This window comes from Drosophila biarmipes, chromosome X (assembly GCF_025231255.1).
Source record: "Drosophila biarmipes strain raj3 chromosome X, RU_DBia_V1.1, whole genome shotgun sequence".
Lineage (NCBI taxonomy): Eukaryota > Metazoa > Arthropoda > Insecta > Diptera > Drosophilidae > Drosophila > Drosophila biarmipes.
Window position 1 is genome coordinate 18627135 of NC_066611.1, and position 27811 is coordinate 18654945.

General features: G+C 43.8%; 1 protein-coding gene across 11 annotated transcripts in view; it reads right to left on the minus strand.

Annotated features, from left to right (window-relative positions):
• The window catches only part of LOC108023397 (protein sidekick), an 88053-nt gene that overhangs the window by 16712 nt on the left and 43530 nt on the right, over window positions 1–27811 (minus strand). For 7 of the 11 annotated variants that reach the window (XM_050886541.1, XM_050886536.1, XM_050886537.1 and 4 more), the window contains exons 3-7: window positions 16038–16193; window positions 6571–6747; window positions 3672–4425; window positions 3467–3594; window positions 2922–3062 (exon numbers count right to left, since the gene is read on the minus strand). In XM_050886541.1, coding sequence (XP_050742498.1) covers window positions 2922–3062; window positions 3467–3594; window positions 3672–4425; window positions 6571–6747; window positions 16038–16193 — 1356 coding nt within the window. The remainder of the gene's footprint in view (window positions 1–2921; window positions 3063–3466; window positions 3595–3671; window positions 4426–6570; window positions 6748–16037; window positions 16194–27811) is intronic. The other 4 variants (XM_050886544.1, XM_050886553.1, XM_050886551.1 and 1 more) reach the window with 1 other exon arrangement.

Sequence of the window (27811 nt, forward strand, 5' to 3'; positions counted from 1 at the left end):
CTTTGACAAACACTGGGCCCGGCTGTGTCGGCAGGAGGTGCAATTAAAATGCAGCCAGGTCTTAGGACCCAAGAGCAATCCCCTTGAACGCGAAAGGCTGGAAAATAATTTCCCAACTCAACTTCTTCGCCTATCTAAGTGAAAAGTGCTCCGGCACAAGGATTATCCCTCAAGTGGCCTTCCAAGCGGAAAAACAGAGAAGGAGGTGGGGCTAGTGGGTAGTGGGCTCTCGGCTCTGGATAGACTGACGAGGGAATCAGCAATACAAATGCCAAACACTTGTTGCCATAGCAAGGAGCTGCCCGTATCGGGGGATGAGGGAAAGCCGCTCCGCCAGCAGATAAACGAGCGCACAAACAATAAACGAAAGAAATTGCAAAATGAAATCAAGCGAGTCCCAAGTGCGCGACTTGAGAAGCGCGGAGAAGGGCGCCCGGCTGTGAACAGGATTAAACTTGAGCACTGGAAAAATGAACATCACCAATAAGCTGATTTAAATATCCAAGTCAAGCCTCTCAATACAATAGTTGATTGTTAAAACTTAAGAGGTTTTTAATGGGGCCAGCTTTTAGAGCTGCCTCTCGGACTTTTCTCCCAGTGCAACGCCCGGGTAATGGCCCAGGGAGTGTTGGACCGGACCCGGTGGGTAATCGAATCAGTGAGCCGGAGAGTCAAACAGCAAGCGGCCAAAGGTGTTCATAATCCGATTCTGATCCTGATCTGGATTATCTCGGCATAGACCAATTACGAGGCCAGCCCAGTTCACTGGAAAAAAGGGACTACGATAGGTAGGACTACATGGTCGCACACATACTATCGCCCAGAAACAAAGCCGATTAGGACAGTAGCGGCTCCTTCATCCTGCTGGCCAGGATGGTTGGTGCCCAGTGCAGTCAGACAACACAGTTACCCAGACGAGAGAGAAACTTCTGCTTTTGCCGGCAATAAAACTTATCCTCCTTCAGATAGGGAGTCTGGGCAGAGAATTAGAGTCTTGGAGAGGCTAAATGATGGCCCACGCCGCCTGGGATCGTAAAATGCGCTGGCGCAGACAAACAAATTGACTCGAATTAGCCTAGGCAAATAAAATTAAATGAGCCGCAACGATTGGTTACCATTCAGTCCTGCCGACAGAGATCCGGGACGCTCGAGAGGGAGCAAAAAATATCAGAAACTTGCCCAGGCCAACTATAAAAGCTGCAAAGTTTTTCAATAAACCGCTGACGACAAAATCTCTTAACTAGTTTAACTCGAATACAATGCAGCAGGGCTGCAAACAAGAAATATATATAGAAAGAAGGAGGATAAAAATAGATGGAAATGGAGGAGGACCATGCTGCAACATAAGAATAACTCAGCAAAATATGCATGGAAATTTCAAATTTACATGAAAATCCCAGCTCTGGCCATAAAAATTTAAGCGACGAGGGGGGCAGCAGCACAAACTTTGCTTAAAGTCCCATCAAGAAAGACACAGAGACGAAACTTATTCTAGACCCGCAAAACAATATGTCCTTCGCCCCCTTGTCAAAGGACTCTACTCGACTCTCAACTCTCTCTGTCAAATATTTAAAACGTCAGCGGAGTCACTCGTTTTTTGGGTTAGGCTCATGAATGAGGAATTATTCTCCGGCCAGCCGACAGTCAGCTAGCCAGGAACTTCGAACTCGCAACTCAAACGCAGGGAGGCAAAGAAAAAAAAAAACACACAAAATAAAGGAAGCCCTGCGATGTCATGTCAGCATGACAGCAGGACTCAGGAAAATTTTCGTACCCAGAAGTGTGACTTGTGTGTCAGTCTTAATTTTCGCATTATGAAATTCATTAAAATGCAAAATTGTCCCACAGCAAGTCATATTCAAGTGGGTGTGTGCTTTTTTTGGGTGGCTGGCAACCCTAAGGCAGCCATTTGACCCGGCACTTAACGGTACTTGGGAGCCTTTGAAGGTGAAGTCCTAACTCATACTCTTAAATTAGCCGTCACTCAATGACAAATTCATAATAACCCATTTTAATGGACGGGAAAGTATATCAAAGTTATATTAAAGGCTTGTATTTAAGTATTTCTGAGTGAGTAAGAGATAAAGGTGAAGATTATACTAGGTACTAGGGTTCCCATACCAACTTAAATAATAGTTAAGTAAGATTAATTGTGCATAAAAAGTAGGTAATTGCCAAAGCTAAAAGTTTAGACATATTTATTTCTAGATTGGGTATTCAAGATTCGCATCTTCTTTGGCATTTAAAGTGCTGTTCCCTTTCTGTGTAGACAAATGTTAAAGCTAAATCAAGCTAAATGGGGGAAAAATGCAGCTTTTTTCTGGATATAAAGATTTATTAGATTAACCATGGCTGGGGTGTTTGTGTTTATCCAACAGAAAGTGGTGAAGGTTGCCGGGACTAATCAACTTGAATGAAACATTTTTCTGCTTTTGACAAATTTGATAAAGCAACAGAATAGAGAGAGTAGAGCAGGCGAAATTCCTACCGCTCCTGTTGGCCAACGGCGCTTTTGGCCAAGACTGCAAATGCGGAGCTTCGCAGGAGCCGCAGGGTGAAAAGCAAATTAAGAATGGTCCATGGTTCGTGGCACAAAAAAGAAGATGAAACGGAAACGGGGGAGCCAGACGAATACTTGTAGATAATATTTAAGCTTAGACTTAGGAAACCCAGAGGCAGTAAAATAACAGCAAGCCAAGCCAATAAAACAACAAATTCAATCGCAAAACAATCAAAAGAGCTACTTTCTAGGGGATATAAGATGTCTTGGGGGAGTGGGGTGTGCTTTTTAGGTGCTTTTTGGGGTTTTTTCTTTAAAAAGGAGGGTGAGTGAGTACAGCTATAGTGGGTGCAAGTGAGTGTGAGTGCTTGAGTGAGTGTATTTTTGATTTTGAGTGTGGCATTTAGCTTCATGCCCATACCAAAGCGAATCTCCTTGCGTCTACCGGAGGAACCTGATCCCGATCCCGATCCCTTTTCCGATCCCAAGCCAGCATGCGAAGCTCTTACCCTCAGGATTCGCGGCTGGGCCAAACGCTTCACGCGGATCTTGGCCGTTTTTGCTATGAATTCGTTTGTTAATCATGGGTTAAAAGGTCAAAATGCAAAAATGGTTAGGGGTATACATGTCATAGAGAAGAGATGTATAATTGGCATGGAGGTAAATGGAAAGAGCTCTTATTTAGTATACCAATGTGACAGGCATTCAGGCATTGTCTTAGACTGTATGACAGTGATTTAAGTGGATTGTTTCGAGTTAATCATATTATCATGGATTATAAAGAGCAAAATTGTCTTAATGTCAACAAATTTCTTTGTTTTTAAAGTTTCATTTTTGTTGACTTCTCTGTAAAACATGTCAAAAATCCAATAAACTCGCAGCTCCCTTTTAATGAAAGGACTTTTTAGCTTCCACTTTCAGTTCCATTGTCGCACAGTCGTAGTTGTGAATCAGCTCTTGACTTACTTTTAACGCGCAGCCAGGTGCTCGCCGAGTTCTCCCCCGCTTCGTTGATGGCCAGGCACTGAAACATGGCGGCATCATCCAGGATAAGTTTCTTAATTACCAGCGTATTATCCGTGTTCAGCGAGTATCTGCGATGGAATTTCATGAAGAATTAGAAAGGGGGTTACAGGAAAATCGATAAAGTCTTCAAAGCCCCTAAACGCACCTTCCGCTTTCGATGTGTGGGTCCACCGATTCGGCATTCCGGAACCACTTGACCTGGGGCGTGGGTTCGCCGACCACGTCGCAGGCCAGCTGCACCTGTCCGCCGAATTCCCCAAAGGTTTCCGCCCGCATGGGGGTGAAGAAGACAGGCGGCTCGAGGATTTGGAGGCGGGCCGAGGCACTAACCGCCGGATAGCCGCCACTGCGCAGTCGCACCTGGCAGGTATACTCGCCGGAATGAGAGCTATTCGCCTGCAACAGGGCCAGGGTTCGATTCCAGGGATCGCTTAGCGTATGCCTCACTCCGGCCGTTTCCACGGCAATGCCATCTTTCAGCCAGAGGGTTTCCAACTCGTGCAGGGGTCGGGCATTCGCTATACACTGCATTTCCACCACTCCTGTGCCCATCTTAACCTTCACATCCTGCGGACGCACTATGATCTCGGGCGCCACCTCGATGTACGGATCTCCACTGACATTCAGGTGGACAAAGGCACTGCTCTCCTCCTTGCCCAGCTGCGTGTTGGTCGCCTTGGCTCGGTATCCCTTGCGATCGTTTTCGTCGGCACTCAGGATGACCAGCTGGTTGGCCTTGGTGAAGGCGTACTTGATGTCATAGCTCAGGGGTCCGTCCTCCGACTGCCACATGACCGACGGCACGGGCACGGATTCAATGGCTGGCATGTCGAAGATGGCAGGGTGGCCGCTAATCACCGTCAGTCGACCCTCGGTGGTGTTCTCAAAGACGCCCATGTCTGCGGAAAAGTGGGGAAACAAATATTGTTATTCTCTTTATTTATATTAAAAATGTACTACTTAATGGTAAATGTGTATAGTATTACTTTAATAGTTCCCCAAAAAAAAATCCCAACTCCATCTGTAATCTACTGTATATATCTCTTAAATTAGGAGAGCCAACGAAGAGTGCTGCCAAATTAGGCTATACTAGTGTAGGTTTAAGCTTATAATTGGTTTCGGTTTGTTTCGAGGCACTAAAATCATAATTTTGGCTGCCATTAAAAGATTTGCCCTGCAAAGTCTTGCAACTCAGCCACATACTTTACTGTAACCGACACTCCTGGCAGATTTCCTTTCAAAATTCTGGATTCGCTAACAGGCAAATCGAAGGAAGCCCCAATGCCGTGGAAACCCAGGAGTAGTGCTCTGTGCCTTCCTGCGGTGTCATTCGCTAATTGAATTGAAGGCAGAGCGCGGCCTGCGGGCAAGTCAATTTAACCTCTGACCCCGCTCTTAAGCAGCCGCTCTACGCCCTCCATTCGCCCCTCCCCCGCTAAGAACCGCCCGGCTGAGCTTTAAAGGTTATTAGTTCAGTTTAAGCACGCGCCCTCTCTCGCCGCCCCGGTCCTACAATTAATTAAGTGCTCAAGACGCTGCTGCTGCTCCAAGTCAACCAGTCGACGAGTCATTGAGTCAGTCTGTCAGTGAGCCACGCCCATCAGCCATATCACCCCCTGGAAAGAAGGTCACCATTAGGGGGGCTTATGTGCCCAGTGTTGGGGAGTGCCTGTGGAGATAGTTGTACCTAAATGTAGTAGGTATTTAGGGACTTTCTGAAATATTATTTAATTCATTTTTGATTGGATAAGTTTTGAAAAATATATAATATTCTACGGTTATTTTATTGTATCATTTCCATATTAAAATTGGGTCCAGTGTTGGGAAGTGCCTTTTGAGATACTTGTACGTAAATATACTAGGTATTCAGGGACTTTCTGAAGTATTTTTCGATTGCTTTTTGATTGAATTACTTTTGCTTAATTTATTATAGTATACGATTATTGCATTGTATCATTTCCATATACAAATTGGGTTATGCGCTCAGTGTTGGGGAGTGCCTGTGGAGATTCTTGTACCTAAATATATAAATATTATATACTTCTTTTACATACTATAGGATTAGGTGATTAAAATATATAATAAATCGTATACATCGACGGGCCTCGAACCTGTTTAACTTTTTGGAAAGCGTCCTTAGAATCTACAACATATTTAGTTCTAACATTTCACTAGTATACAAAAGTGTATCACATATAGGTCACTCATTTTGGTACTTTAATCCTCCCTAGCTCGGTACAAATATCGCGTACCCACTCCAACACCAAGCATAGGCGATGGCATAAGGGGTTCTCTTCACGGAGGTCGTTCTCATGTCGAGAGCTCGATTTATTAGGTTCAAGTAGTGGGGTAATAAGCACTCGCACACATGCACGCACACATTGAAAGCGCCGAGCTCAAGTGTCACTCACACTTGCTTGTCTAATTGTTCGTTACATCCACACCTACCCGGTGACCCTTAACCCGTACCAGTACCAGTACCCGTAGTCCCCGACCCCTGACCCCCGAGCCCCGGCCCTCCTGCCCCTCCACGTTCTCCGTTCTTGTTGTAATTAAGTTCGCATTAAAGAAAAATTAGCAGCTAGACATTTATCAGGGCCAGGGGGTAAAGGGCTTGCCTGCTGTGACAGCCGTTTGATTAGTACTCCACCTAGAGAGAAACCCCCTTTCGCGCCCGCCCCTGCCGTCCTCTGAAAACACTTCCAGAGTCTTTAGCCGTTCCTGGCGAATAATTAACCCAGTTGGCTAAGTGACCGATTCAACAGTTCGACACTTCCACTTTCGGCTAACTTTCTGATTAAATATCATTAAACCTTATCGTGAGACCTAGAGAGCACCTCGGTTCATCAATAGGGCATAATTCAATTCCCATAACTTCTCATCTAATTGGTAACTTGATCTGTGGAAGTGCTTAGCCCAAAATAAAAGAGAATGGAATTATCCCGGTAATATCTCGAATTTCGACGCACACGGGGGGTGAGGATGTGGCCCCCGCTGAACTCTGACCCCCCGTGGCAGGCGAAATATGCGGAATATAAACTTACAGGCAACGACAACGTCACTCTTCTCGCTGAATATGGATCCGGCATCATTCCTGGCAATGCACTGATAGCTGCCCGCATCCTCGCGCCGCGTGCTGTGGAACCGGTAGAACTGGCTGGATGAGAAGTCGCCCACGGGGACGCCGTCCTTTAGCCATCGATATGTGGGCTGTGGGTATCCTGGAGATCCGAAGCGAGACGAGGAGCACATGAAAAGAGAAAGAGCAGAGGGAAATGCTTTAATAAATATCATGTGGAGCGCTGGCCGGGTCGCTGGCAGGTTGGGCGGTTTAAAGGGTGTCCTGTACATATCATTAAACCCTGGCATTTATTTGATTTGCGCTGACAAAGGACATCAGACAATTGGCTGGGACGTGGTAGAGGGATCAAAGGTCTTTTGTCTTCGGAATATCTCTCTGGTAAAAACTTGTATAGTGAGGATTTCGTTTTTAAATGGTAGCGGAATAGACTTTTCATTACAAGCTTATGTGTATAATTATCCCTAAATATCCTCTAAAGGATATCCTATTATTTAACTCAATTAAAGTCAATTATTGCCCCATAATATTGGCAAAATGCCTCTTTGATTTTTATTAGGAATTTTTTTACATGATCAAGCGACTCTTTATTTAATTATATATCCGTATCCCTAAATATATTATCCTATGAAACCAACATTTTGTTTTTCCTAATACCAAAACTAACTGTGACTCTAATTTAATTATTCGTTTATTTAAATTAATTAATGCCAGTTGTTATTCCGCATGCATTACATTGATTATGGGTTTTAACCCCTTCAATCGCTTTAACCCTTTCAAGCCCCGCCACTGCCGCAATTAAATCGCATGCTGGCCAAGTTTTTCTCCCGCAAAGAGAGAGCCATAGATGGTGGGTGCCAGGAGCACAAAGGACACCCTTGTGGCCACATATGGCTTCGTTTGTTTGAGCTGCCGCCCAGAAAGGAAGCCAAAGACTCGCAAGCTCCGGAGATGGAGCCCTGCTTATATAGGGGCCATGTACTATATGGAGTGCTCATTCTGATTTCATTGCTGCAGCCGAGCATTTAAATTAAAGTTGATTTATATGGCCATCCCAGCCCAACCCGTCCGCCCACCTGACCTCTCCAAACTCCCTTTGCGAAATGGAATTGCAATTGGAATGGCTAAACAAAAATTACATGTGACCAAAGGGGAGGGTGGGTCCAAAGGACGAAGGAGGCCGGCTGAACTAAATGAAAGTCTGAATAAAATATGCGATTCGCCTAACTGGCCAGGATGCAACAGGATTGAGTGCACATCACATCACAGGATGGAGGCCACCGAACGGGAGCAGACGGATTGGATTGCCGGAGGCCGAAATCCGGTCATCAAGCCAGCGGAATGCCACCCCCTCGAAACCCAACCTAAAGGCCTGGCGGGACCATCAACGCTTTTGCGAAGAGCTTAAGTCGGGGACTACGGCTCATCAAAGAATTGGGGTTGATGGCTAGGTGTTAGCAGGCTCTAATCCCTGATACCCTGTGATGGAAGCATACTGATATTCGCCTGCTCCTGTATTTGGTTCTTCATAGGTTAAGCATCTTTAGAATTTTTATTTTCTTTTAATTCATTTTCCTTTTATTTTTTCATTTATTTTCTTTTTTTGTTTTTATTCTTCTTTTTTTCTTTTCTTTTTTCTTAATTTTTTTATATTTTTTTTCTTATTTATTATTTATTTATTTAGTTCATCGAACCATCCTACCCAGACCCTTGTGTGGCTCTTACAGGGCAGCACCAGGGTAGCCAAACGTGGCCAATGGCAATGCAATTCACTTCATTCAGTTTGCAGACAAAATCGAATTGAGCCGAGTTAGAAGCGAAACTGGAAACTACCAGTCGAGAATAGGAATCAACTTGAGAATAGCAAGATATAGGGGTGGAGATACGTATGGCAGAGCGGAGAAAGTGGGCAGTGGGCTGGCGAAGAAAGGAGAAGACAGAAGAAGCCCAGCAGCAGCCGAAAGTTTCTCAAGTGTTGGCCAAAAAAGAAGGGGAAATACCCAAGGATACGAAGCACAAGAAAGAGAGAAAAAAGGTTACATGAACGGACCAAAAGGCAAAAGTCTATTTGAGCATTTTGGGCAATGACGCTGCTATAAAATTACAATTTGGGGAATTGTAAGGCAAATACACACGGACACATGCACACACACACATACATGGTGGCAAGGACGAACACACACATGGCCGCACACACTCGCACATTAGAGTGCCGTTAGTCAACAGCAAAGGAGCAAAAAAAAGAGAAAAAAAAAGTGAAAGAAACAAACATTCTCCAGCGAAATGTGTCAGCGCTAAATCGAAGCGAAGGCCCAATAAGCGGAGAATCGGGGGAGAAAGAGACAGGAAGTGGGAAATGAGAGAGCAGATCCCCGAAGGACCTTTACCAGATAATACACTCTACGAAAATACAACCTACACTTTCTAAACCAAAAAAATATATATAGATAGAAAATATAGATAGACAACATAAAAAATCAGGATAATATTTAGAACGAACTTATGTTTTTGAAAGAGGTCCGGGGTTCAATCCCTAGTGAATCCAGTGTGTTAAGTGCTAAATCGTTGTGCTTTAGAAAAAAAAAACACAAGGTCACTATAAATCACCAAAATATTTTAAAACTTTTTTGAATTATTTTTTTTTTTTAATTTAAAATAGTGTACTCATATATGCATTTATCATAAGACACAAACTATTTGTAAACTATTTGATATTTTTTTCCAACAATTCTATAGCATTTTTCAGGATACCTGTAGAGCTTCCCGATTTTTGCCAGTGTCTCCACATGTCTCTGTATCACTGAGTGTGCGTTCACATATGTGTGTAATGAGTTTTTAATAACTAAACTGACAAAAATCCTTTAAGCCAAAGCCATACAAAGTCACTGGCACTTCAAAAAAAAGTAAAAAAAAAAAAAAAGAAAACCGGGCACAAAGCAGAGGAAAACTCAAGGCACCACAAAAAATGAAAGAAACAAGAATGGGAAGGCTGAAGACCAGTGGAAACAAACCAAGAAAAAGAAAACTTGGGGGCCAAAGAAGCTGCAATTTACATTCTCTTGGGAGGCGGCCAGAGTCAATCAGATAGTAAAAACGGGTGGAAAGCCCTGGTAAACCGAAGGCCAAATGGAATTGACAGAGCGCAAAATTCATTAAAAAGGAAACAAATTTCACTTCGAGCTGCAGACAGGACACAAGACCTTAAGCCAAGTTTATCAATCGAAAGTTATTAAAAAAAAATAAGTTTACATATAAACTTAAATTAAATGCCAACATTACATCTCTTAAACCTCTCTGCCGAGCTGTCTTCATCGCCGTTCCAGCGCTAGTAGCAGTGCCATAAAATAGCGATTTCCTTGGCGCCCATAAAAGTGTGCTATGTTTTTTTCCCCTCGCTTCTTGGTAAAATCGGCAACAAGTCATCACCATATTTGCGTGGCTTTTTCTTTGCGGCTTGCCGCACAGCAGCCAAATGCCACTCACTCAATCAGCCAGGCAGCCAGGCAGTCAGTCAATCAGTTAGTCAATCAATCAATCAATCAGCCGGCGTGTCTAAGCAAGCCCGACTGCATATAAATAAATTCAATAAACAGGCGACGCAATGCAACAAATTGCATTTGTCTGCGAGTGTATGTGTGTGTGTGTGTGTGCCGGCGAAAAGGGGGAATCCCCGGTTGCGCATGGCGGAAATTGTTTGATTTGTGGCCAGAGCAAACCCATTGGAAGCTCCACGAAATCAATTGCATTTAAGAACAGGGCACAGGGAGTGGCAGGGATGTGGGATGGCGGATGGTAGGATGTGGAACGCAGGACGCAGGATGTTTGGGGAAACGGAAGGGGCACCCGGCATTCATAACTCCAACTCCGGACCAACGATGTTTGCCAAGCGCTCTCCTCACAGGGCGCCCAGAAGTCCATTTGCCAATTCGTCAACTTGGACTCCCGACCCCAGAGATATCGGATCAACTCGTCCTGGCCCAAGCCCCGACCCAAATCAGAGCCGTCTGCATCCTTTTGTCACGTTTTCAATGCAGTCCGTTCGAGGAGCCGGCATTGTGGACATTAAACTAGGGCTTTAATGGGTTTCCGAAGAAGAAACCACTTTACATTTTCTGTAACTAACGAAGTGGACTAGATTGTCAAGCCAACATGGCACATACTATGTGTATTTTAAATACCGTGCACTCACTCAATTAACTTTTAAAGCTTCGGCATAAAAGAGTTTTATGGTATTAATAAAGATTAAATCAATTAATTTGCCTGTGTTCTATTTTAAATTAACAGAACACGCGCAACGTTTGCTGAAATTTCATGGAAATTGAAAAGTTTCCTTAATGCATATAAATCGTTGTGCATTCTGCATGATTTGCTGCAATTTGTCTGTGCAACCTTCGGCCATTTTTTATGTATTTTATATGTGCATACGAGATGCACGTTTTCCTCTTCATTATTTTACATGTGTTGCCACAGCTTGTCTTACACAATTTTAATTTGCCTTTAGTTTTCGGTGGTCGCTCCTCCGCCTGTCTGCCTCTCTTTCCCACAGCCGCCTGGGCGCAGCTGTCTGTCTCGCTCTGCGTATTCTCTATTTTTGTTATTCTGTGGCAACTCTGGCACATGTGTGCTAAATTATGCACAGTGCAATGCGCTGACGCCTTTGGACCTGGACAACAAACTGATGCACGGAGAGAAAAACTGTAAAAATTAAAAAAAATTGAAAAAAAAATCCAGGGCACCAGTGGGTATTGAACCTGGCCCTTCGAGCAACAACCTACTTAATATTTATAGTTTTTAAGGGTTTTTGAGTTAAGGTAGGGGAGTTCTACACTCGCATTCTAAATATGTTTATTTATTAAGTATTTTGTATATTATTGACTGCTTTTGCTCTCGGTGCACTGCTCCTCCGTGTTTACCAGGTGAGTTTATATGCATGTGGAGTAGTTTCTGGTGTTTTTGTTGTGGCACTTGAAGCGAAGTAAACTTTAAAAGTGCCTAAAAGGCTTTTTTACCTTTGTCTTGCCTCTTGTTGCTGCACTTTTTAACTGCACATTTCACTTTTATGCATTTGCCGCCTTTGTTTACACATTTTGTTAGTCTCTCTCGCCTTTTTCCATGCATTTTAGCTTGCAACTCACACCGCAAAATAACAGCAATAACACAGGGCCAAATTGGTTGCTTTAAGAAATCTACTTGCCACCATGGACAGGTGCACTTGGAAAAAAGCGAGTTCCAAGAGGTTATAAGCTAGTGAAAAAAGTTATTTATTAAAAAAAATCGTTTGAATTAAGGTCGTTAAGTCATAGGTTAGTCCTTTAAAAAAAGGAATGAAATTAATATCTTCTGTGCCCCTTCTTTTTTCCATTTTTCCCCTTATCCAGGTATGTGCGCAATTTCTTCATTAACTGTATGCATTTTTTGTACTGCTGCCTGGGGGAGGAGCTCGTCTTTAAGTAAACACAATATCCTTGTTGCTTTCTATCATTTCGCATCAGTCTCCATTTCAGGAATACTTTCGGTGCTGATGCCCGTACAAGCATACAAATATAAACATGCCTGCGTGCCGCCTTCTTTTTTCACAACACATTAAGCAAAGCCATCCACTTCAGCCTAAATGACGACACGAGTTGCATACATATACTATATATATGCAGGCATATCGCTTATTCTTTCTACAGGCCCCGCCGTCTCTTTCTACGACACCTCCTCCGTCTCTCTCTGCGAGTAAACAAGAGGATTTACGGCGGTGGGAGGAAGAGAGGGCAGGAAAAACAGAGTTAAAAAAATAAAAACAAAAAAACATTGCGACAAAAAGCTGGAAACAACAAAAACCATAGTTTGCAATTTCTCAGCTTACCTTCTTCTGCTTCTTGCACTATTTTTCCCGCAGCAGAAGAAAATGCGAAGAAGTAGGAGAAAAGTGCACGGAGGAAAATGTATAGGACTTAATTACACAAATTGAAGAAAACAGAAGAATCGGGTATCGAACCTGGGACCTTTTTTGAAGATAGGACACTGATATAGGATATATTTAGCTGTGTAGCAAGATGTAGTAGTTGAGAAGTGCACTGCGGAAAAATGCATTAGAATTGGTGATTAAAAAAAATTTCCTAGAAGAATCGGGTGTCGAACTTGGTCTTCTATGACCTCTTGGAAGGCAGTATACTGATATAAGATTTCTTTATCTGTATAGCGAGTAGAAGTAGATGATGGGTTCACTAAAAATGTTAGATTTGATAAATTTTTTTTTTATCACAGAAGAATCGGGTATCGAACTTACTCACTTATGAAGAGCAAATACTGAGCAAAGATTTCTCCATCTGCATAGCAAGTAAAAGAATTGCTTTTTAACTACGCACGTTTGGCGAGTGTGTCTCCAAACTGTTCTCCAAACCCTTTCCATTGCTTTCTTCAACAAATGCGTTTCTTTTTTGTCTCTTTCTTTTTTTGTTGCCCCCTCCTTGTTCGACACATGTTGGGCTTGCAGCATTGCCACTGAAAACAGCTTTGGCGGCTTTTGTTGTTGCCATGAAAAGTCTTTGTTGCAAGTAAATGCGCTACATTTGCGAGGCAACCAAAGAAGCAGGAGCTGAAAAAGAAGTAGAAGCCCCACTTCTCCCATTCTCACTCTACATGCAGTGCTCCCCGACACCTCTCTCGCTCTGCCCAATGTGCGGCCTCATCGCATTTCATTTTGTTGGCCAGAAACAATTCCACACACATTTTGCTTAGCTTTTATACTGCCATTATGCCCCTGAAGTTTCCGCAATGGGGTATATTGGTTGGGCACGAGTACTGGGGGTCATAAATTAGTGATTTACTATCAAATATACCCAAGCGAAAGACCTCGACACGCCAGTACTCAAGTTCTTCTTCTCTGAAACTATTGACAATCTTAGAAAGATTAGAGTTATATTTACTCATTTTTAAGGGAATTCTAATATTATCCATATCACTTTAATCAGACCAATTCTTCTCCCATTTTCACACTCTTTTTTCTTTTTTAAAACACTCTTAGAGAGCATTCGAGTAGTTTGAACTCATGTCCCTAACTTTCTGGACCATTCTTGTGTTGTTTTCGCGATTTTCGCGTCACAGAACGCGAGGAAACACAAAGCTGAGCCAAGATGAGACAGCTATGGGCGAGAGAACAGAGACAGGACGACGGGGCGGAGTGGGATGGCGCGAGTGAAGGTAATGGTGGAACTTGTTTTACTCGAGAGCCCCTCCATGGTCACAGCCGAAACACTAGCAAGGTAGGATGCAAGCTTCCCCATGGGGAGAACAGTTCCCCATTTCCATTTCCATTTTCCCCTTTTCCCCATAAACTATCTTGCAGGGGGAAGGGGAGGTGTGATGACAACTAAAACCGCCAAAGTGACTGAAAGCGCGAACGTTGCGGCATGTGTGACAACGCCAAAGAGCAGCTAAAGAGATTTGCATTTGTTTTTATTTTCCTCGTCTGCTCGCTGCAGTTTTTTTGTTTTTCCTCCCATTTTCCTTCCTTTCTTTTTTTTTTTTTTTTTGGATGCCCACTTGCAGCTTATGCAAAGTGCACGGCTCTCGGGTGTCGTTGCACGGATCCCCATAAATGCGCACAAAAACACAGATGCCATGCCGCCGTGTGTGCCGTTGAGTGTTGGCTGCTCAAATGTGCATCAAAATGCTGGCGACACAAGCCAAGGCATTGGGGAAGCCCCTCGGGAAAAGGCCAAAAACCAGCGGCGATTATGCACCAAATCCCCCACAAACAGTGGTTTTAGAAGGGCTAGTTTTATTTTCCCCCTTGTTAATTCCTTTTTAATGATTATCTGTGGAACTATACCCTCCCCTACCTATTGCAAATTATTATTACCCGAATCAGAGCATAAGTATTGGTATTGGTCCTGTCTTTTAAACAGGCCCCCGTCAGCCCTAATTTGCCAATTAAACAAACAAACAATGCATATAGCCCTGCCCCAGAGTCTGGGCATTTCACGACTAATTTTACGAATCCGGCTGCCATAAAACACAAGCCCGGACTTCGAGGAAAACGGACGGAGGCGAGCGCACGTGGACGTGGTGGCAGGACCCCAACAAGGAAAAAAAAAAGACAGGAAACTTCGGAAAGCCCAGGCTTACATACCCTAGACTCTATAAGAAACATCTTAAACATTGTATATTATAGTATTATTATATGATCAGTTATTGTTTGGAAAATTGTCTCTTTTAAAAGAGAAGACTATCCTAAAAATCATATCTTGGATATGCCGAAGAAAGACCTCCTTTGCATACCTCTGACTCGCTTTGTAAGGGTATAACCAGCAACCAACAAGGCCGAAGGACACAGACGGCCGGCCAAAAGTAAGTTCATAACATTTATTTTTTCGGCCCATTTTCGGGGGGCAGAACAATATGAAACCGATACTCGAAACTGTCAAATGCAGGCGACGAGGCACGGGAGGAAGCATTACGTGTACCTGGGACACGGCAGTTGGGGCGTCGGGCGTCGGGGAACCTGGGAACTGGGATCCTGGGACTCTGGACTTTGGGCACGCCCTAAAGCGCTCAAAGGATTACACGACGGCCGCCTGGGAACGAAAGTGGGTGTGGAATCGGGATTGTGGGACTCCGGTCTGGGAGAGCGCCTCAGCCGGCTGGTGGGGGGGAAACCTCATAAAAGTTATTGTTTTTCTACTTCATTATCTTTCAAAAGCGCGCACGAGCAGGAGCAAAAAAGCAAGGAAAAAGTGTTTTCGCTTATGGTTTCGTTTTACACTAAGCCCCCTCTTTTGCTTTCAGCTTAGCTGTCAGGCGTTTTGAGGGACAAGTGTTGTGTGTTTTTGGAAGCCGAACGGCCTGCGAACTGCGAAAGGGGGTTGCCAGCCCCAACTCCCGCAGGGCGAGGGCATGTTATAATTCCCCTCACGGTGGGCACTAGGTGTGACACGCCTAGCAGGTGGCACCTCGCCGGCCCGGACATAGTAAAAATGTGTTTATAGAGGATTGCCAGCCACATTAAGTTCGGTTTTGTCAACAGACTGTTAACTGATTTGGGTTATTGAGTAAATTTGCTTTACTTCAAAAATGAAGCGTAAAAATATATATATATATTATAATAAAATAAAATTTCTGTGAAATTGGATACAAAATTCAAATACCTACTTCATTAGTTACTCAATAAAATTATTAATTCGCGGCCTACTTTGCTTTAATGAGGCACAAATAAACAAATAATATTCAGTATGATTTTATACAAAAACTGAAAGACCTACTTCATCATTAGCTTCAAAAAAACGTATATTTTATTGTTCCCAAAGAGGTTTCTGGAGCACTGAGATCGGTCTTCCGATTGCAATTTCCCGGGTGAGATTTACCAGGGGTGTACGAGCGCCGCTTCTGGGCCCGGCTTTCTCTTCGCTTAGTCACATTATGATATCACGATTGGTTACTTACCCAGCGCATGACACTGGAGTATCTTGGTGCTGCCCTCGCTGACAATCGACCCCGATGCCGATGGATGCGTGGTGAATCGAGGGGCCTGGAGCTGCTGCTGCTGGACGAGCTGGTTCTGGTTCTGATTCGGCTGCTGCTGCGGCTGGGGATTGGCATCTGCAATAAGGGAGCACTCTTAGTTTATGTTCGAGGCACTCGAGGAATTTAATTATAGGGTTCATTGAAGTTGCGAGTTGAACTAGAGTAGCCGTCGAGCTGCAGATAAAAATGAGTCTACCAGTGGTGAACAATAAAATGATGGAACACGGGCAATACTAAAATCCGCAATCGACCCCAATCGCACATTAACCGGCTTTACTTGAAAGCTTCGCACCCCAAATCGTTTCACAGGGCCGATTTGTACGGCTTTGGCAGGGAAAAACCGACGGGCTTAAAGATGAAAATATTTGATTTATGGCAGTTCCGAGAGCGAGGTAAAAAGCGGAGCGCACAATCCGTTCACCAACCTGAACATATAACCAATCCATATCCATAACCATAACCATATCCATATCCACATCCATATCCCTATCCCACTCCAACGGCCCGAACAGGCGAGATCGATTGCACTTGCATTTTATTTCAACATTTCTGGGAGCCTTTTTTCGCTTTCTGGTTTTGGTTCCGGCAAAAGTAAGCTTGCCGCTGGAACTACAACAATATGGCGCGGGGACAACAATAAATTGCAGCTTTAATGAATAAAAACATTCGCATATTATTTCATTTTGCGTAAAAAATATTAAAACACACTCCCATTCTTGTTCCTCTACTTTTGTTTGCGTTTTTATTTAATTTGGCCACGCAAATCGAACCCAAAACTGAAATCGAGAAGCCCAGGGAATGGGAATCGGAACCGGAATCGGTATCGGAAAATAGAAGGCTTCACAAAACGAATGGCCAATGCCCTGCGGTCAACAACTGGAATCTGGTTATATTAAAAAGCAATATTCGATTGTTTTTTAAGGGGACTGGAGAACATAACAAAGCTTCGGCCATTCGATAGGTTTCCCTTTCACAGGGCATTATTGATACCCGTAGTAATGACAGCAGTGTTTTTCCAACCTTACAACATTCCATTCTCCGGGTATTATAAATATTTTGCTCTTCTCACTGGTTTGTGGGCTTATAAATTCGTTTTCAATGCAAACAGACCCTGCCATATTTTACACTCGTTCTTTTTCCTTTCTTTTTTTTTTTGGGGATAACGAAGTGCACGGAAACCCAAAAAAAGGGGGAGCACATAGAGCTGAGTAAATTATTTTTCATAAATATTGGCCATTTGTATGCATAGACACTGGGCTGCATGGTGTAACAATGATATCGAGGGCAATTATCAAAGGAGGCAACATTTGCATTCACCGAGGCACTCGACACCAACGGGAGACTTGCGCTGGCGAGTGTGTGGAGCTCCGATTGGTGGTGAGTAAATTATTCGGGATATAGAATAACATATGCATGAGATGCCGGGCTGCATACGTTTTCGGCTGCCAATAAACACAATTTAATTGGCACACACTCGCATTCCGGTGGCAAAACATCAAATGGGAAGTTCGATTTTATGGGCCGTAAACAATTTGGTCCCTCAAGCACAGCGGCAGCACCCACAAATTGGACCAATATGCACTAATTAGTCGAAAATTAATGATCTCCGATATAGGTATATTAGTTGAAAATATGCAACAAGCTACGTGCTTGCCTTCCGCATTGCTCAGCTAAGGGGCACAACATAAGCCGATACTTTAATTGGGCAGCTTTAATGTCACACGTAAACATTCCTCACCAATCAACTACTCTGCTCGAGCACAACTGTACTTGTAGTGCCACCGAAAGTGTCGTGTTGACGGCACATGGAAAACAATCTTGAAACCGCTAAGGATGCCAATCAATTGGTTAACTGCAGCTTTTTGCACCCCAACACGCTTGTTGATCTTTGCCGTTTGTCCGTCGTGCGAATAATGCCGATTTCTATGGTGATGATGCCGATGATTATCGTGCTGTGATGACTGTGATGATGACGATGGCTAGGTAATGATGCTTCCTCTTGTCCCAGTGCCAGCAAGTGGGTGCTGCTGTGTGTGCTGCCACTTGGCTGTTGACTGCCGGCCATCGCCTAGTTGTTCCAGTTGTTGAGCCCTTGTTTGGTTTCAGCCCGAGTCAATGACGCTTTTGCCACAGGCCACCGCCACCGACGCCCAGAGGCGTTGACATGATGACCAACCTCCTATGGGGCACTGAGCCAAATGGAAGCACCTCGAGTTTGAAATGTTCAGAATGTGGGGTTTTGAGTTCTCCATTGGGGGTGCCCAAAAGTATGCTTTAAAAAGTTTACAACGCTTTTAAAATGCATCAGGATTTCGAATTCCAAAATTCCTACATTAAGATACTCGATTGTAAGGACGATGTCCAAAAGTATGCAATAAAAAATGACTTTAGGTTTTCAAAACAGTAAGAGTAACATACTGTGTTGCCTACTTTTAGACACTTTTATGATTGATTTCAATATATGGTAAATTGACCAATACCATTCGTCGCAGCTTTCTCTCCGTGCTTAGCTGCCTGGTGGCCCACTCCCATTTGTCCTGCTGCCATCAGGCAAAGCAGGCGTTAAATTGCCATTATTGGGAAGGGGTGGGCATGGCAACGGCAAAAGGGTTTTCGGGGGGAGAGGGTCGCACTGAGGGGGCCCAGAGTGGGGGATCGAGGCGAGGTGCATTGCCAGCCAGGGAATCTCCACTTGGCTGTCTCTGGCACGCTCTTTGCAGCCCGGGCTACGAGTTTGCTTTGCTTCGGTCAGGCCTTGGCTATATGGATTTGCCCTCCTCCTCCCTTTGGCTTTTGCGGTTTTCTGCGCATGCGCAGCCCACCGCGAATTCCATTTTGCATGGCTTCTCCATATATCGGACATTTGATATGCTGCTCTGGCAGTCGGACAAGCTTCTTCTGCTTCTTGCGCACACATGCTCCCCTCTCCAGATGCCAAAACTAAAAGTGCACAGTGAAGAAAAAAGGCAATAATCAAACTGGAATAAAGACAGAGCTAAGTAGGTTTTCCTCAAGCCCTAGTAAAAATATTACCTAAAACCTTCTTGGCCTACTTATTTATAGGCAAAGGTAGCCTCGCCATATCAAATCTCCGGTTTTTTGTCGGTCTCAGACAGCTGCCTGTTTTTGGTGATGCGCTCAATTTGCAACACGCACTCGAGTGCTGCAGGCCGACAGGAAACTGTGTCAGTGCCCAACTCCCAGCCACATGCAACATGCAACACATGCTGCATGCAGCAATTGCAGCCACTAAAGCAAACCCGCAGCAGCAGCAGCCTCGGCTTTTGTTGCTGCATTTGTTTGCCCAATGATGCAAAGCACACACATCACACATCACATATCGCACCGAGGCACAGGGACACACACAATGCCTCGCACAGGACACCCAGGCAACTTCCTCATGCGGCAACTCAAGTTAATGATAAAACAGACACATGCTGCTAATGTTGGCTGTGGCAATCGGGTTCAAGTGGGCGTGACTCTGGGTGGTCACCGGGGTCAGGTCACCTCCTCGGCGACGGAGCAGACCCTAAAACACACACACAGCGCTCAGCTCGCAGCACACATCACACTTGAATCTGATATCCTTTTCGCATGAGGGATAAACTGAAGATGAGTGTAGGAAGCCGAGAGATACGAAAAGGTCTAGGGGGAAGCTGTTTGAAATGCCTCAAGATCCCCGATATCCCTGGATAATATTCAAACGGAACAGGCTCACTTGAAAGAGAACATTGTTCTAGAATTATCTTTGATTTGGAAACTAGAAGCATTTGTTCTTCCTGATAAACCACTCATAATTCTAGTTGCCCAAGGGGAAGACCTCTCGTCGACTGAAAACCCAAGCTGTTACTGCTCCAGTTTCCACTTGAATATATTTTCCTTGCCTGGGCTTCCCTTTCGCCGGCATTATCCCATCCAAATCTGAGGCATTGATGACTCACACAGGCCATAGATCAAGTTACATGGCAGTTTGTTTCGCCTGCCGTTGCTCACTTTTCGTTGGGCTGTTTTTTAAAGCGTTTCGAGAATGCCCAGCTCGTTTGCCTAACCGTCAATCATTCCATTTCAACTACACCATACGACCCGGGGAATTCATCCCGGCCCACTCCACCCCATTCTGCATTCAACTTTCGAGAGTCTCTCAACTAATTTTCATGTTGTCTGCACGCGGGACACGGCACATCAATCAAACTTTAGCCCGCACAAACAATTCAACTTGATTTCCTTGGGTTAGCTGCGCCCCCCGACTTTCTGACACTTCTTTAACCCACATACTTATATCGCCTACATTTCGCCGGCTAAGAAAAATAGTTTTCCGAATGGTAAACTTACAAGTGTAAATAAATTATGCTAGGTGGCAACTTTTGGCCAACATTCCCTTGAAACTTTCGGTGGCTTTTCCAGATTCTCAACTTTGCGCCGGAAAATATTCGCTTTGCTTGGAAATGTGAGAGATATTCCACGATTGAGTTTAGGTTTCACCAGGGATTCGTAGAAAAGGGATTATTTTCAGGAACTTTTAAATATTAATTACTTTAATTATTGTTATTTTCCACTTCCCTACGAGCTCGACAATATTTTCGGGGTGGCTTCCTCGAAACGCCCCTATAAATGGGCGGCACACCGCATGCCTGTTAATGATGCCATTCAAGTTGGCTTCAAATATAGGAAAGAACAGTGGGACAGGGGATTAGGGGCAACCCAAAGATAAATGGGCAGCAAATTTTCAATAATAATAAAAACGTTCACCCCGTAATAGTTTCCAGGCGGCGGGGAAATTTTCAGTAATTATAGACATCAACTGAAGTGCGGGGTGTAGTTTTCCCCGGGGGTTGTGGGAGATTTTCCCGAGTCAAAAAGCAAATAATTTATACTAAAAAGTGGCCGGCGGGGAAAACTCCCTCGCCCGAAAACTCTCCTTGCACCCGGCTAAAAGCACATGTGACGCCTTGCATTACTTTAAAGCGTGCTGTTTGTGGGCGAGAAAGAGAGGGCTGGATGTCAAGTGAAAGAGACGGCAGGCGAGCGAGTGGCAATTGCTTTGTTCTCCACATATTCCCAGAGTTGGAACTATGAAAACATGGAATTACTGCTGGCTTCTGGGACCGAGACTTCAAGTTACGCTTGCCAAACGAAGGAGTAAAAATTAATTATACTGAAATAAAAAAAGCCAAAAATAAACCAAGTTCTGGTTTTGTATTCCCCAGAGAGACTATGATTTTCCATCTATATTCTCGCAGATGTGTGTGCGTGGTCTCTGTGTTATTGAGATCTAATATCTTGTGCAAGACAGGTCTCTAGGGGACTTGGGTTTGATATGCTCACACCCATTCTTAAAGGTATATTTTTTCTGAGCTATCCAAGTGTGTTCGAACACAAAGAAACAACTGTCATCGCCTTTTCATTTCATTTCCCCCTTTTCCACCCTTTTTGTTTTGTCCAGCTGACGTTTGTGTCGTTTATCACAAGGAGTTACCCCAAACACCCCGCAAATAGTTCGCTATTTCACGCGATAGTTTCATCTTCGCCGGGGCCCCCCCTCCCCCCCCCCCCCTGGCCGCGTTTTCCTCAATATTTTCCCGACTTCCCCCTGGTTTTCCTGGCCAGCAGCCGTCGTTGACACGTCTCATAAATTTCATTGCTGTCGCTGGTCCGTCGCCTAATCCGCGTCCTGCCTCTCGCTCTCGCCGGCGCAGGGTGCTGTCTTGCCGTCCCTGTCTGTCTGTCGCGGCACGTGAGAAATTGCACTTATCACTTGTCCTGCTCTATTTTCCTTTTCTTTTTCCCGCCCTCTCATTCCGGCCTTAAATTCATTCCGTGATTTTCACCTAAATCCTTTGCGGCCCCGTTTACGCACGTAATACTGTACGGTGGGGGCTTTAAAACTGCGGCCAGCGACACAGGGGTTAAGCGGGGGCCTTGGGGCTAGGGGGAGGGGTGTGCCCAGGGGAATTAAGACATTATTCAAACACTAATTCCCCGGCTCAACTGACTTTGAACTATTGTCGGCCGAGTACAAGAAAAAACCATTCCGGAATCAATGAAGCCTGCAGCCAAAAGACGATCAACTTGAAAATCCCCATGGGCGTGGGTGGGTCGAATTTTTGGGGGGGATGCCTATTGAATCCCGGCAAAAGTTTCGAATGCGACAAATGGCCAAACTGGAGGACAACAACAAACAACAACAGGCCAGGCGAAGGGAGTGTGGTGGCCGAACTATTAAAATGACATTTCGGAAAATTCTTGGCACTCTACGGGAAAGTTGGGGGAGACGAGTGGGGAGTTGGCTTTCCCAGTGCACATAGGCCGGGCTGTCGGCCAAAAACTGTTCGAAGCTGAATTATATGAACGGAGTTCACACAAAGGAAGGCTAAAATAACACAATTAAATGAAAAGCGAAGAGTAATTGCACTGTGCATAGAAAAAAAAAATAAAATAAAAGAAAAAAAAAAATTACAAGTATAAATATGAAATAAACAAAAATATGCAAGAAAAATAATAATTGAATAAATAAAATTAAATAAAAAACAACCTCCAAGTATAAACATATTTATTCCTTCTACAGTTTTGCAAAAGAACCATAATGCACAGACCGTATTTTCATGTTTGGGAACACCTTTATTATAAAATTTAACCCGGAGACTAAGAACCCAAGCATACGTATTTCTTATGATTCAAAATCCATCAACTTTAAACATCAAACGGAGAGTGAGTTCAATTTAAAGCCCTGACAGGCGGACCACACAAATCGCCCGATCCATCGGCTAAGCCCCAAGCCAAAATGGCATGCCCATATATCTCCATTGCTGGGCATACATATATGTACGGCTATGACAATGAATTGCCCGACAACTCGAACAAGAAAGTTCAAAAAACTTAAGTTCAGAGTTTATTGATTTTCACGTTGTTTTCCTACTCTTTTTTTAACCTTTTGCCCGGCCCTTTTTTGGGAATTTTTGCCCCAGACTCCGATGATGCTGGAAAGCATTTAGTTTGCCACTGGGCTGGGAAGTTGAGCCGGGAAGAAGGGGCATCCCGGAGGTCTCAGGCGCAGTTGTAGAAATATTTTTTGCGCTGACATTGTTGCTGACCAAGAGGCAAATGGCCATTGGCCATCGTTTTTGTCGTCGTCTTTTTTGCCTCACTAAGGGGGAAAAAACACTGTAGCTGTAACTGAAACCTGCGATAAAAATAACCTACGAAAGATGTTTGTTTGCTGTCTCGATTCATAATGGATTTGGACAGGCCCGGGTAGCTGGGATTTTATTGTCGCAATTTTCCTAATAATAATAACATGTTTGGATATTGACAGCATTACATTTTCAAATAGTTATCCCCGTCTTTTTGGCTATTTCAAGCGACTTGAAGGGCAAACTAGGGACCACAAAGTAATTACACAACTCCAAGCACATTGCACAAATTTAAATCGTTTTTCGCCAAACGCCTGTTGTATTGCACATTAGCGATATCAAGTATAACTAATTGGAAGCTTTTAGATTTCTAATCTGCATAAATTTTCATTAATACCAGTTCGGTTCATAAAATTAATTTACTCGGATAATTGCATTCAAGTGCTTGCCAGCTGGAAATAATTTTCCACATATTTAGAGAATGGCCTTTCAAAATTGGAAAACAAATTGTATTTCCTTTTTTGATTGCACTCGACCAGGTAATTATATTTTCCCATGTGCTGCTTTCGAGTCGATCAAGTTACGTACTTCTTTCGGCCGCCACATTATATACTCCGCTCGAGTGATCCAACGACGGCGCCGCCTTCCCCCAACAGATTTGCATACTGGCGATAATCACTTGTTAGATGCAATTAAAACAAAAGTGAACTTTCCCAAGCTGCCGGTACATTTAGCCACACTATATTATGTGCAGCGAACCAGTTCCTTCGCCTCCGCCGTGGAAATTTCTCATCGCTGGCTGAGAATTCACACAGGAAAACCAGTTTTCACCCGCCGCTTTTCCAGTGTGTGTGCAGAGCAAGAAAAGCTCGTGGGCATGGAGATTTGGCTACTTTTGGTATGACTCCAAATGCCAACTAATGATGTATTTCATATTTAAGAGATACAAAAAAACAAGATATTTAAAATCTCTTTTAAAGGTACCTAAAAGTATGCAGTGAAAAAGCAAGACATATTGTTGCATACTTTTGGGCACCTTGTGCCTATGTCTTTACATTTTTTTAGAAAAAAGATATACATCAACTCTTTGACAAGTTGTGTCGTGGGGAAAAAAAAAAAAAAAAAAAAAAAAAAAAAAAAAAAAAAAAAAAAAAACAAAGTGCGTGCTTACGCGTTATTATTTTGTTATCTATTCTTCGTGTGCTAATAATAGCACAGATCATAAAAATTCGGACGCTGTCTAGCGCAGTGTCGGCAGTGGGACAACAACAACAACATAAGTGTAGTGCGACAAGACTGCATTTGTGCCCGCTAGGGCACCGCTGTTCCCCTCACACTGCGCGCAGCCGTACAAGAGGGGCAATAAAAGCAGTGATTGACTTACATTCGACTTTGCATAAAATCGAGAGAAATGGCAAATACCAGAGAAACAATGCTTCTGGGCGAAGCTCTGAGAAAAGCCGTCATGGACGAGGTGATTCCAGGAGAGTTAACCCTGGCAAAAAATCTGGCCACTAGCGGCAAGCTTAACTCATATGGTATAGCAGTATCAAGCAGTAATGCAGCCTGTATCACCAGTACTCTGACAACAACTCACAGTCCAATATATACCAACACTACATCATCACCCAGCATATGCAGTGGCATGTGCTCAACGCCTATGCCTCCTAAAGCATTAAGCACTTCTATAGACTTCCCCCCTCTACCGGATTCACCCAGATGGCAAAAAATCCAGAGCCAGAAGAGGAAGGGGTCATCGAACTCACCAATAAGTCAACGAAAACGTGCCGATATTAGAAATTTAGAACCCAGTGACCCTGTGTCAGCAAACAGGTTCGAAACACTATCAGTTGATGACGATGAGATGGACTGCAATAGTGTGGACGAACCATCGACTAGCGCTGCAGCAGCGGCTTACCGTTCTCACACCGCTTCTAAGGCTAAAGACAGCAATGCACATAACAAGAACGCAAACGTACAAAGTAAAACTGATTCATCTACGGTAAAATCTGCTTCTACTGGTAGTCCAAAACCACCACCAATCGTTCTTATGGACGTGACAAACGTGAACGAACTTCTTATCGCTATCGAGGAAGTTACAAATCTTGAAAATGTTGAAATCAAATCCTCTGTGGGCTCCACTCACAGAATCTACACCAAAGACGCAAACACCTACAGGGCTGTAGTACGACAACTAAGTTCCCTGAAAATTGAATTCCATTGCTATCAATTGAAAGACGAGAAACCATTCAGAGTTGTTGTGCGAGGATTACACCATTCACAGCTCCATCATAAAATCAAAGAGGAATTACTCAGACAGGGGCATAAAGTTCTATCAATATATAACCCAAAAAGCAACAAGAGCGGTGAACAGATGAACCTCTTCTTCATTAATGTAGAAAAGAATCTAAATAACAAAGATATACTCCAACTACGATCTCTATGTCGCCAACGCGTCCGTTTTGAAGTAGCCAGAAAAGCACAAGACATAGTGCAATGTCGGAGATGCCAATCGTTTGGTCATACTGCAAGATATTGCTACAGACCTTTTATCTGTGTCTCTTGCGGTGACTACCATAAATCATCAGATTGTCCCAGAAGCAAAGAAGCACCAGCAACTTGCACTCACTGTGGTGAAAATCACCCAGCTAACTTCCGTGGCTGCAAATCCTATCAAAAATTGCTCAAAATGAACGAAAATGTACAGAAAACCCCAAAAGTGAGCATAAACAATAACTCTACACCCAAACATTATGAAAATGGAGTTTCTTATGCTCAAATAGCCAGAAATGCAAATCCAATCACGGAAAAACAAAACAAACGACCAGGAAACCTAACAAATAGGCTACAGGACGCCATTCAACAGCAACATCACTACGGTGCAAAAAATCATGCGCACTTTTTCCCAGATGTGTCACAACAGCAAAATGCACAAGAATCTAAACTAGAAATGGCAGTTGCATCGCTCTCAAAAGCTATCGAGGGTCTATACGCCATGCAAGCCCAGATGCTGAAGATGCTGGTTGCAATTAACGCGCAACTTACACAATGTCCCAAATAAAAATTCTCACCTGGAACACGCGAGGTGCTGCCGGCAAAATGACGGAAATCGGCCACCTTGCGGAGAGAGAGAATATTGACATTCTCCTTCTCACTGAAACGAAGACATCCAACCTTCAACTATTTGGATATGAAGTCTACACTTCAAATCTACCTGACGGCAGCCACAGGGGTGGAGCTGCAATCCTGGTTAACAAAAAGATCAATCACTTTCCCATCGAGCCAATCGTCCATGCTAAAGTCCAAATCGTGGGTGCCAGAATCCAAACATGTATAGGACAAATATTCATCGGATCAATCTATTGCCCTCCGAACTTCAGCTGGACTCAATCAGAATTTGATGACATATTCGCTAACTTCAACTTCCCAAGATCATTTATCAGCGGAGACTGGAACGCCAAACATCCATGGTGGGGTTCTGCGATCACCTGTCACCGAGGTAACTTACTTGCCGCAAGCGCCATCTCAATTAACGCCAACATCCTGGCGACTGGAGCACCAACATACTATCCAAGCGCAGTAAATCGAAGACCATCCTGTTTAGACTTTGCAATTTATCGCAACATTCCACACGACAAGCTAAGCATCAGAGACAGCTGGGACCTTGAATCGGACCACCTATCTCTCATCACTACATTAAAAACAGAAGCCATACAATGCACTCAACGTAGACAACTTCTTAGCAAACACACAAATGTAGCTGTTTTCAAGGAAGAACTATGTAGATCGATACGCCTTAACATTGAGCTCAACTCTGCTGCTGAGATTGACGACGCTGTAGACCTCTTCACTACCAACGTGACAAATGCGGCGAGGAGTGCAAACGTGTACACTGCAAACAATCATGGCAGAGCCCTCATACGCCACTCGAATAGAATTGACCCAAACATTGCAGAGATTCTAGTCCGTAAGAGAGCACTGAGAAGACGTTATATTCGAACGCACAGTCCTGAGGATAAAGCTCAATGGCATAGATGCGCCAGAGAGCTTCACGTTGCCATGGCTGAATTGAAAAATGCGCAATTCGAACATATGCTGACCAATATGGACTATTCTAATGATTCCATTTTTAATATGTGGTCCTTTACCAAAAAAGTAAAAAGAATGCCACAGAAAGTTACGCCTCTGAAGAACAGCAATGGTAACTGGTGTCGCTCCTTAGAAGAGCAAGTACAAACATTTGCGGAACACCTTGGCGACAGATTCACTGCGTTTAATTTCGCATCCGAGGAGGATATCAACAGAATAAACGAAATACTACAGCGCCCTTTCCAGATGTCACCTCCAATAAGACATATCCGTCTGGAAGAAGTCTCAAACATGATACGTACCCTCAAAAGTCGAAAGGCGCCAGGTCATGACCTAATAAGCAACGCAGTACTTAAAATCCTTCCCAAGAGAGCACTATTACTTATCACATTGATATTCAATGCGATACTTAGAGTGCAATACTTTCCCAAAAAATGGAAGAGTGCTAGAATCAGTATGATTCTAAAGCCAGGG